The sequence below is a fragment of the Triticum urartu genome, unplaced genomic scaffold, assembly GCF_003073215.2.
Source record: "Triticum urartu cultivar G1812 unplaced genomic scaffold, Tu2.1 TuUngrouped_contig_4337, whole genome shotgun sequence".
NCBI lineage: Eukaryota > Viridiplantae > Streptophyta > Magnoliopsida > Poales > Poaceae > Triticum > Triticum urartu.
This window is the reverse complement of record NW_024114918.1, coordinates 1,721-13,632: the sequence shown is the minus strand read 5'-3', so window position 1 is coordinate 13,632 and position 11,912 is coordinate 1,721. Positions and strand designations below refer to the sequence as shown.

At 42.0% G+C, this 11,912-nt stretch overlaps 2 protein-coding genes across 2 annotated transcripts; both read left to right on the top strand.

The window, feature by feature from the left end:
• Positions 1-6,219: 6,219 nt before the first annotated feature.
• Positions 6,220-6,552, top strand: LOC125527680 (subtilisin-chymotrypsin inhibitor-2A-like; the record flags this gene model as incomplete). Its single annotated transcript, XM_048692196.1, is given in 1 exon segment — positions 6,220-6,552. A coding segment is annotated over 1 exon segment (186 nt), but the record flags the coding sequence as incomplete, so codon positions are not given.
• A 142-nt stretch (positions 6,553-6,694) lies between these two features.
• Positions 6,695-9,997, top strand: LOC125527679. The gene is made up of 2 exons (XM_048692195.1): positions 6,695-7,131; positions 9,317-9,997. The coding sequence occupies exons 1-2, from the start codon at positions 7,063-7,065 to the stop codon at positions 9,890-9,892; spliced, it is 645 nt and encodes a 214-aa protein (XP_048548152.1). The 5' UTR covers positions 6,695-7,062; the 3' UTR covers positions 9,893-9,997.
• Positions 9,998-11,912: the final 1,915 nt, after the last annotated feature.

Sequence of the window (11,912 nt, the reverse complement as noted above, 5' to 3'; positions counted from 1 at the left end):
TAAGGTGCTTTTAGGTCGTGGTTCTATACTCAGTGATGCCGTTGGAGTTGATGGACTCACTTATCTTCCAAGCCTTCCATTGTTATCGTTATTAGTTGGCCTTAAGCCATATTTATTGTAATAAGTTCTCTATTGAGACACTCGATGTAATAAGTGTGTGATTGCTACTCTGTTATAAATCCTTCAAGTACTGTGTGGTGTCAGCATTACTGATCCAGGGATGACACCGGAGCACAGAGATTGGACCGTTTGAGGTCTGGTCACTACACACATTGAACTATCGAGTAGTCATCAGCTTTGCTCTGCCAGACGTTCATAACATCTGGTGTTGCTCCTGCAGCAGGTTTGTCATCTAGCGGTGCTTTCAGGACGTAATTCTTCTGTGCAACAATGTGGATAATCCTCAAGTTACGGACCCAGTCCGTGTAGTTGCTACCATCATCTTTCAACTTAGCTTTCTCTAGGAACGCATTAAAATTCAATGGAACAACAACGCAAGCCATCTATCTACAACAACATAGACATGCAAAATACTATTAGGTACTAAGTTCATGATAAATTAAAGTTCAATTAATCAAATTACTTAAGAACTCTAGATAGAGATCCCTCTAATCATCTAAGTGATCATATGATCCATATCAACTAAACCATGTCCGATCATTACGTGAGATAGAATAGTTTTCAATGGTGAATATCACTATGTTGATCATATCTACTATATGATTCACGCTCGACCTTTCGGTCTTAGTGTTCCGAGGCCATATCTACATATGCTAGGCTCGCCAAGTTTAACCCGAGTATTCCGCGTGTGCAAAACTAACTTGCACCCGTTGTATGTGAACGTAGAGCTTATCACACCGGATAATCACGTGGTGTCTCGGCACGACGAACTGTAGCAACGGTGCATACTCAGGGAGAACACTTATTCATTGAAATTTAGTGAGAGATCATGTTATAATGCTACCGTCGAACTAAGCAAAATAAGATGCATAAAGGATAAACATCACATGCAATCAATATAAGTGATATGATATGGCCATCATCATCTTGTGCCTTTGATCTCCATCTCCAAAGCACCGTCATGATCACCATCGTCACCGGCTTGACACCTTGATATCCATCGAGGTATCGTTGTCGTCTCGCCAACTATTGCTTCTACGACTATCGTTGCCGCTTAGTGATAAAGTAAAGCAATTACATGGCGATTGCATTTCATACAATAAAGCGACAACCATATGGCTCCTGCCAGTTGCCGATAACTTTTGTTACAAAACATGATGATCTCATACAATAAAATTTAGCATCATGTCTTGACTATATCACATCACAACATGCCCTGCAAAAACAAGTTAGACGTCATCTACTTTGTTGTTGCAAGGTTTACGTGGCTGCTATGGGCTGAGCAAGAACCGTTCTTACTTATCCATCAAAAACCACAACGCGGTATAGTGATTGCTTTTTGATCTTCAGAAAGAACCATGTTCATTAAATCCGATTCAACTAAAGTTGGAGAAACTGACACCCACCAGCCACCTATGTACGAAGCACATCGGTAGAACCAGTCTTGCGTAAGTGTACACGTAATGTCAGTCTGAGCCGCTTCATCCAACAATACCGCTAAATCAAGAATCAACTAGTGACGGCAAGCAATATGTATATACCCATGCCCACAACTCCTTTGTGTTCTACTCGTGCATATAACATCTACATAGACCTGGCTCGGATGCCACTGTTAGGGAACACATTAATTTCAAAAAAAATTCCTACGCACACGCAAGATCCATCTAGGTGATGCATAGCAATGATAGAGGAAGAGGGTTGTCCACAGGCTTGGTGCAATAACCCCACCACCTTCTTGAGAATGAGCATGTATAGTAGGTTCTGTTGTAAAACTTGCTGAGTACCTTTGTACTCATGTTTGCTTAATTACTATTTTCAGACGACAACATCGCCCCCTCCGATGGGTTCTACATAGACCTTGATGTCGACGAGTGACTAGCCACCCAGGTGGTGATCCTGGCCATGGAGGGCCCTATGTAGTTAGACAAGCTTCGGAAGCCTTCTTGCTTTCTAGTGTCTGTACTCAGACTACTCTCGGTGACGTCCCGCGAACTCTAGATCCAGCTGAGTGTTGAGGGAGAGTTTCGTCAGCACGACGGCGTGATGACGATAATGATGAAGCTACCGGCGCAGGGCTTTGCCTAAGCACTGCAACGATATGACCGAGGTGGAAATCTGTGGAGGCGGGCACCGCACACGGCTAAACAATCAACTTGTGTGTCTATGGGGTGCCCCCTCCCCCATATATAAAGGAGTGGAGGAGGGGGAGGGTGGGCCCCTCTATGGTGCGCCCAAGGGGAGTCCTACTCCCACCGGGAGTAGGATTCCCCCTCCTTCCCTAGTTGGATTAGGAGAGGAAGGAAGGGGGAGAGAGGGGGAAGGAAAGGGGGGACGGCCCCCCACCCAATTCGGATTGGGCTTGGGGGGGGGGGCTCCCCCTCCTAGGCTCCCATCTCCTCTCTCCCAGTATGGCCCAATATGGCCCATATATCTCCCGGGGGGTTCCGGTAACCTCCCGGTACTCCGGTATATGCCCGAACTCACCCGGAACCATTGCGATGTCCAAACATAGGCTTTCAATATATCGATCTTTATGTATCGACCATTCCGAGACTCCTCGTCATGTCTGTGATTATATCCGAGACTCTGAACTACCTTCGGTACATAAAAACACATAAACTCATAATAACGATCGTCACGGAACGTTAAGCGTGCGGACCCTACGGGTTCGAGAACTATGTAGACAGGACCGAGACTCATCTCCGGTCAATAACCAATAGCGGAACCTGGATGCTCATATTGGTTCCTACATATTCTACGAAGATCTTTATCGGTCAAACCGCATAAAAACATACGTTGTTCCCTTTGTCATCGGTATGTTACTTGCCTGAGATTCGATCGTCGGTATCTCAATACCTAGTTCAATCTTGTTACCGGAAAGTCTATTTACTCATTCCGTAATGCTACATCCCGTAGCTAACTCATTAGTTACATTGCTTGCAAGGCTTATAGTGATGTGCATTACCGAGAGGGCCCAGAGATACCTCTCCGATACACGGAGTGACAAATCCTAATCTCGATCTATGCCAACTCAACAAACACCATCGGAGACACCTATAGAGCATCTTTATAGTCACCCAGTTACGTTGTGACGTTTGATAGCACACTAAGTGTTCCTGCGGTATTCGGGAGTTGCATAATCTCATAGTCATAGGAACATGTATAAGTAATGGAGAAAGCAATAGCAGTAAACTAAACGATCATCGTGCTAAGCTAACGGATGAGTCAAGTCAATCATATCATTCTCTAATGGTGTGATCCCGTTAATCAAATGACAACTCATGTCTATGGTTAGGAAACATAACCATCTTTGATTAACGAGCTAGTCAAGTATAGGCATACTAGTGAAACTTTGTTTGTCTATGTATTCACACATGTACAAAGTTTCTGGTTAATACAATTCTAGCATGAATAATAAACATTTATCATGATATAAGGAAATAAAAATAACAACTTTATTATTGCCTCTAGGGCATATTTCCTTCAGTGAGCCCTCCCGTGGTCTTTAGCAAGCCGGCGGGAATCTGTTGCCGAACCGGCGGTTGGATCCAGGGCCGGCGGATCTCGTTGCGCGTCGCCGGCAGCGATCGCCGTGGCTGATTGGCGCAACCTCGCCATGCCGCCAGAACCTTTTAGGTGGCACCTCATCCCCGCGGCGTTGGGCGCCAAAACAAAGGCCATTTGCGCCTCCATGACCAGTCATGAACCCAAAAAGGAGGAGCGGCATGCGCACCACGCGAGGCTTCCTGCACGGCTTCAAGCGGAGGCGGCTGCTGCAGCCCTCGCGGCGTAGGCGTCCACGGTAGCACGCAACATAGAGAAGGCTTCGGCAGCCCGTGAGGCGGCGTCAGAGGAATCCCTCCATGCCCGCATAACCGAGAAGCGGCGGAGGAGGACGGTGAAAGTGATGGCAAAAGAGCAAAGCTGGACGGTCCATGCCATGTCTGGACTGCCCCCTAAGGAGGATAAAGGCGAGGATGGCGACAGATCAGACAGCTCTGTCAGTGAGCAGATCCGCCTCGACCCGTTCTGCTTCTTCGACCACTGCTGCCGCAAGGACGACTGGAAGGGCAAAGGCAAGGGCAAGGCCGGTCATGGATGAACTTCTTCGATCATCGTTTCGTTTGCAGTTAGTAGACTATGTCAATTTTTGATAGTCCGATGACATGTGATTAGCTATGTATGTACATTGCATGAGCTAATATGGATTTGAGTATTCGATTTAGATGCATCTGATTATGAAGGAGCAAATTTATGTGTTGTCCGATCACTGCCCGCGGACACAACCGGGCGCGTTCTCAGGCGTTTGAGGGCCGGATTTTGGTATTTGTGGTTGTAGATGCTCTTAGAGTTTAGTCAAACTATCGTAATGCTATTGCACTAGCCAGCCTATACACGTATTAAAGGTGCCACTAGCTTTCTGAACTATGTATTGAATAATAACCAAATTTCTTTAAGTCATGATGCTAGAGCTAGCCACATCTTCGTTACCGAAAATGAAGGTTCGTTATGTTACCGGAGGAGGTCTATATTTTTATTTTATTGGATGTACATTACGTACCTTCAATTAATGTAGTAAAATCAAGTCATTTTTGTTTTGTATAGTGTCACCGAATGTTAAGGTGGCGATGACATTATAGTTTAGTTGCACTACCCAAATTTTTTGGGTGAAAATAGAGTCTCCGGAGCACCAACTACTCCTGATGATAAATATGCCTTCAGGACTTCTAGTGTCTCATTCAACATTCCTGGACCCTTTTGACCAACTTCGAAGGTATAATTGTTCTAAGCAATCTTCATTTAGTTTAATCATACTCATATGTTATTATTCTAATTCATTACTTGCTTGTGAGCCAGTTTTGTAACAAAAAATATTTTAGGCGCACTGCGCAAAAACAAAAAGTTTCATTTCCTCCATCACGCACCTCCTCATGTGCATATTTTATGCATATTACAGAAGACTTATATAAAGATGTACAGCACTAAAGATGAAATGAAGAGGCAAGATGGGTGGACTAGCCGGGATGACAATATATTACAAGCACATCACAACAAAACCTATCTTTATAGGGTTTAAAAGTATATTCCATATGCTGTGTATGAAATATGTTCAATGCACATGACGGCTTTGAACCCCAATTAAATGCTCAAAGTGTGCAATATGGATGAGTGCATTTTTTGTTGTGTGTTTTGGTCAAATCATTTGCTTGGCTGAGAAACAAACATATATAAAGCCCCGGCATGAAAAGGGAAATTGAACTATTATCGTGGTTATCACTGACCAGCCTTCTGACCCATCTATTATAGTCAACTCATCACACTGAGGCACTGACGCGGCAAAAAGCGTCAGTGATGATGTAATCAGGCCGATTGGTGTAGTTCGGATCTGCAGTAGTGCTAGCCGCTGGATGTGGTTGTGGAGGATGAACCAGGAGAAAAGGTTGCATGTTGGTTCGGCTTGACGTCAGATCTTGGCAACACCGGATCTTGGATGAGATCCGTTGAATTTAATGACAGCTAGCTAGGGTGAGCTACTAGCTGTTTGTTTTGACTATTTGTCGCATACAACAGGCCACGTAATATTCTGACTCTCAAGCCTCCTAAGTCAAATCTTCTGAACTGCAGCTAGCTTAGCTTAATAAGATAGCGCGTACCGTAGTTAATTATCCACTGACAAAGCAATAAGAATCTCAGGCTACGGCCGCTACGCTCTCAGCTGTGTCACCGCCACTATACTATATATATACATGGCGATCTGGTCAATGGTGATGCGTGCACTACCTACCATTAACTTTGATCAGCTGGTTAACGACTCGATACGCGGGACAGCTTGAATGTTGACTGAAAAATATTTTGACTTTCTACTAGCATTCGCATAGCGTATATATCCTATAAATAGCAGCAGTGATGTTTGGGCATCGATCACACAGCTACTAGCTAGCACAGCAGCATTGACTTGGGATTTGGGGATCACATCACACAAGAAAATATTACTCCATGGGAGGCCAAAAGGGTCCTGCTGCGATCATGGTGGGTGTGCTCCTCATACTGGGGCTGGCCACTGCGGCGATGAGCTCCTCGGAGAAGGTGGCCACTGGCGAGAAGACGTCGTGGCCGGAGGTGGTGGGGCTATGCGCGGAGGAGGCCAAGAAGATCATCCTCAAGGACAAGCCCGATGCCAACATCGTCGTTCTCCCCGCCGGCTCGATGGTCACCATGGACTACGATCCCCTGCGCGTCCGCATCTTCGTCGATACCGTCGCCAAGGCCCCCCACACCGGCTAGCTAAGCTTGGTACCTACACGGTTACACAAAAGTGACTATTAATGTCAAGGGACATGGAAGAATAATTTCATATACCCCCCATATCCATGCATGGATGTCACGGGCATATGTGTGCTAGCTCCTTAATTTGCATTGTCACTTTAGTTTTGCGCCTCCTCTCACACAAGGAAGATTTGTCTTGTTAATTAGTGGAAAACCGAGCGGAAACAAAAAAAAATTGAACAAGAAACAATTATTATAGGCCCGACGCGGCGACGCCCGTAGAATATATTTTTTTACTAAACAGAAGAAAAAACTACGTCCAAACCAGCACTATTCCCCGGCGGCGGCGCCCTCAGATGTAAAATCCTCTGCTCTGTTCTACGTCCCCTCCGACGCCAATGCAGCGCCTCTCCTCTCCCTCGCGACCTCTCCTCTCCTCCGTGGCGTCTCGCTGGTGGTGGCCACCAGCACTCGCGCGACGACTCGATCCACCTCTCCGTCGTGTTTCCTCGGAGGCTACATGGGGCCAAGATGTGAACCTCCATGACAGCGATGAAGATCCATCGAGCGCAACCAAGGCTCGCACGACTGAAATCGTGATCAAGGAGGACGAAGAAGAAGCCAGCGACTACGAGTACAACCTCGGCCACGTACTTGAAAAGAGCGGACACCGTGATGGCTCTATGTACAGGGCTATCGGTTGGGGCTGGAAAAGGGATTATTCTCTCGGCGATCGTAGCGAGAGTAAGTCGTCAATACTTGTCTCTTCTGTCTTTTCTTATTCTTTACTGGTTGCTGTTAGTTGTTACAGATATGAACTTTTTTCCCCTTAGACATTGGTACCTTTGTCCACGTCCTGCGGCCGTACATATTTGACTGTGATCATAGAGAATTAGAGATTATTATGTTTAAGGAGCTAATGTTATATCTGTGTGCGAACTTCCTCCGAACACTCATTGTCTTGCACCATAGCTTTCAGTTAACTGCAATGCAAGTCTTAAATTTTCGATGAGATTAGTCATTAGTTAGCACTTCCACCCACAAAACCTGAATTCAATTGTGCAGGCCCTTCTTCAATCTGCGCAGTCACCTGACAGAAAATAAATAGCATTTTTTACAATTGTAGCTCTATGAGTATACCCTGGTTATGTTGTACAGGTATAGTCTCCTTTTGGCTTATTGTCGGAACCTTAATTAGAACGATTGAGTTTGCTCTCCTCCCCAACTATTCTGCAGTGATACTAGATAGGGTACTGAGTTGTTGCACCAATGGCTGAAAATCATCCGGTCAACTCCTCCTAGCATATCAATCTCATTTGAATAGACGACCAAGTGTTGTACTTCCTCCATCCCAAAATTCATGTCTTAGATTTGTCTAAATATGGATGCATCAAGTCATGCTTTAGTATTAGATACATCCGTATCTAGACAAATTTAAGACAAGAATTTTGGGACGGAGGGAGTATATTCTAGAACAATAGACGACATGCAATTTGTGTTGATATCCTCTGTAATCCTGACTAGCCACGTGCATAATGCTTTCCATGGAAGCATCTAATAAACTTTTCAGGGCAATGTTTCCTGTTGGTGTTCCTAAATAGGAACTTTTTGTGGGAGCAAAATTCCTTGTAAAAAGAACATATATAATTTCTACTTAATAGATGAAAATAAAAAAATTCCAATAGGGCCATATAGTCCTGAAATAACACTTTTTTTTTACTTTTCTAATGCCATATATCTATTTACCACATTAATTCCAGTCACAAACTTACAATGCAACTTTACTTTTTATGAAGCTCGGTTGGGAGCAATGGTGTTTTCAGATCCCGCGAAACGTATGACTCGTCCTTGTAGCATGCTGCAAATTTTCTCATTAGAGTTTGCTAAAATTCCTGGCAATGATGGCTTAGTAGAGTTGTATGGATACGTAGCGGCGCGGGATGATGTGGATAAGATGCTTAATTATGTCATCAATATTAGCAGGAACTCACACATTGGGGCTGTTTTGGAGGTGGTTCCATCCAAGCATGTTGCTCGTTGGCCGCACACTGCCACGAGTGCAGAACTACCCAAGAGAAACATATATACGTTATGGAATATTTCAGGAGTGAAATGCCAGAATTTTGTAGTTAAAGTGTAGTTAAAGTGTGTTACGCTGCTATTTGATAGGGCTAAGTAGATTTATTCCTTATTTACATTACATTATTCACTCCACATTGTAGTGCTAAACTTATCACATGCATAGAACACTACACTCTCTCGAAGGCAACTAAACATTTGTTGGCCTAGATTGTGACTTTTCAAGTTTGTATTATTTGTGCTCCTGAATTATTTAGTACACATAAAACCCAGTTTTCACACTTGGTTTTCTTAATAGCAGTTGTTGTTCCACCTAATTTATTATGTTATAGCTCACATGTAATATTTTTGTCCTACATGTGGAAAAAAAATGCTTCAATGCGATTAGTCTGTCTGTAAATAGCAGCGTAACAGTATACTACTTTGGATTTTATAAGCCGGCACTATATCAGTATGAAATAATGATTTACTATGAGAATATATTGAAATTATGAAATTACTGCAGTATCACTTATTCAAAATAAAATCGAATGAAATGTGTTTGATAGGTTGGTTCATGATACACTACACTGAATGGATTTCCATTTGTTTGTTGAAATTAATTTTCTTTTGTTTATAGGCATATGAAGGTACATAACTTTAATGATCTCATCACTAGAACACTCATTTTTTTCTCTGTCTACTTGTCTTAGATTTGTCTAGATACAGATGTAATTTGGGACGGAGGTAACATTTGGGATTTGAAATAATGTCAGAGGAATAACGGAGGGAAATTCTCCCTTTCAGAGTATTATGCATTTCTACTCATTACATATGATGATCTACTAAAATAATACTACTAATTCTGTAGGGTTCCCTCATCAACATGGGTGGTGGCCCTAAGCGAGGAATAGATTTAGTGGACGAGGCTATAATCGAGTATGACATGAGGATTAAGCGAGGCAGACAAGAAAGACATGATCTACAACTGATCGATGGTGCAACAATCTTAGGCCCCCACGGGACATGGGATAGGCCGTTCACATATGACATCTCTAACGACTGTGGTGGTACAGTTAACATAACTTTAGCACGTCTTTCTTGGGCGGTTGAGGCAACTGTAGAGGTTCTCATCTCGGAAGTGCAGGATGGTTTCAATATGTCTCTTAGATGTTTTACCAGTGGGTTTGATTCTGAGATAAGGCTCTTCAATGGCGCTATTACCGACTCACGTGGATTGAAGCGATCAGTGGTTGCCGTAATGAAGCGGTCTTACATACGTTTAAAATTCAAGGTAGTTGCACCGTCTTGTTGTTCTAAGTCCCAATATCGTTGTACCTATAAGGCGAAGACTCACGGGCATAATGCTCGAGAGATAAAGACTGATTTTGCACTGATCTCGGTGAAGGTGACTTGGTCGACATTGCCGGGCAGGTTTCCTACCTAAAGATTTGCCCGGCCGATACTTGTGTGTAGTCGTGGAGTTTTAACAAAGCTTGGAGGTGTAATCAAACTATTGTAGTAATTGGCCTTTGCATTAGATTCTTCTATCCATTATATTAGCACCAGGGTTTAGGTTGAAAATATGGAGGAATTTCCTAGTTGCACATGAGTGCCTTGGTGGATTGCAAGTTGCCCATTTCTAGTTCTGACATGTTTCCTTTTTGATTAATATGACTAGCCTTGCCGTCATTATTTTGGCATAGATGGATCGGCTCAACAACAGTTGGTTTAGTGATGATCCCCGCATGAAGCCAGGTCAGGGGGCAGGGATGCAAACGGATGGCTTTCACATGTCCGTAACCGTCTGCGAATAGAAAAATTAAATTAACATGAATACTAAAATAATAAAGATTAGTGTAATTTTTGCTTTGCGGACTATCGTCCCTAGAAGGGGTCAGCAATCTGACGTTGACTCCAGCGGGTTCAAGGAGGTGACGGGCGCCAGGGCTTTATGTCGCCCGTACTGATTCATAATAGGATTCGCCTAAGGGCGACAGTAACGGGCCGATGCATTTTAGCGCGGGTGCTCATTGCGCGCATAGGTGCACTTCGGTCCGACTCATAGGAGACGCTGTAGGGTTCACTCCCTTTGGTTTTCTTCTTTTTTGTCTTATTTGTTTCATTTTTTCTTTGATTTCCCTGTTTTTTCAAGGATTTTCTTCATCTTACTCTGGTTTCTTTGTTTTCTCATTAGTATTTAGAGTTCTCCTTTCTTTCTTCGATATACTTTGGTTTTCTTTGGTTTTACTTTTGTTTATTTGTCGGTTTACATTTTTTCAACACACTTCTATTTTTTTCCTCAGTACACAATGTACATTTTTAGAGCACATGTGATGCATTTTTGAAACACGTTGACCATTTTTCAGAAAAGTGGTGTACATTTAAAAAAAACATGTTTCAAACACTTTTTCAATACATGGACATTTTTAAAAAATACACATTGAATATTTTTTAAAGGCAATTTTTTTAAAAAAAATATGTGAACATTTTATGTACATTGTATAAACTTTTTAGAAATTTTCACACGATTTTTTTAATAACATGACACATCTTTAATGTAAATAAACATTTTTTAACCTAAGCAAACATTTTTTTCCATATTAATATCTAAATTTTCCGAATTTCAAGAACATTTTTTTGAAACATTGGAATATTTTCATCACTCATGACGTACATTTTACATTGTACTGCATTATAAACATTTTTTAAATTGCATATTTTTTTTTGAAACGCAGGGATATCTTTGAATTGTCATGAACATCTTTTTTAAAGTTAACAACATTTTTACAAGTGCGTTAATAAAATTTTATACTATGTTAACATTTTTTAAGTTATTGTTTTAAAATTTTATAAGTAAGTTTAATGTTTGAAATATATGTATTTTCATTTAGAAATTCCTCCACATATACATGACCTAATACGATTATTAAGGTAACCTTTGAGCATAGGTTAAAATGATAAATATTACATGCATGTTACACAAAAGCATACCGTCAATTCGTGAGTGAAAGGAGTTTCTAACAATATAATTTTTGCAACCTCGAAGTATGTATTAGGCCCTATATGTAATAAAATACCTTTATTTCAATAATAACAAAATATGTATTAGATTCATCATAAATATGTTTCCATACTATCTACAACTGATGTTGTAGGCATTGATATATTTTCTATAAAGCTGGAAAAACTAACCCCTAATATTTTTAGAAGTACTTTGAAACGGATGGAAGTACCTAATACATTATCTTCGCTGGACCAATCCTTGGCTGGTGAAGGAAGTAATTGACCGGCTGATCTACGCGAATTCATCATGGCAATGGGTCGTTAATGAGCTAGGTCGAAGTACACAGTTGTAAGTACTACGTTCCAATGTACTGAACACCATATATGTTTTTCCTCGTCTTTCCTGTCCTCCAGAGTTTTGGCTATGTCCCTGTTTTAATTCGTGGTGATTTCAACCTTCT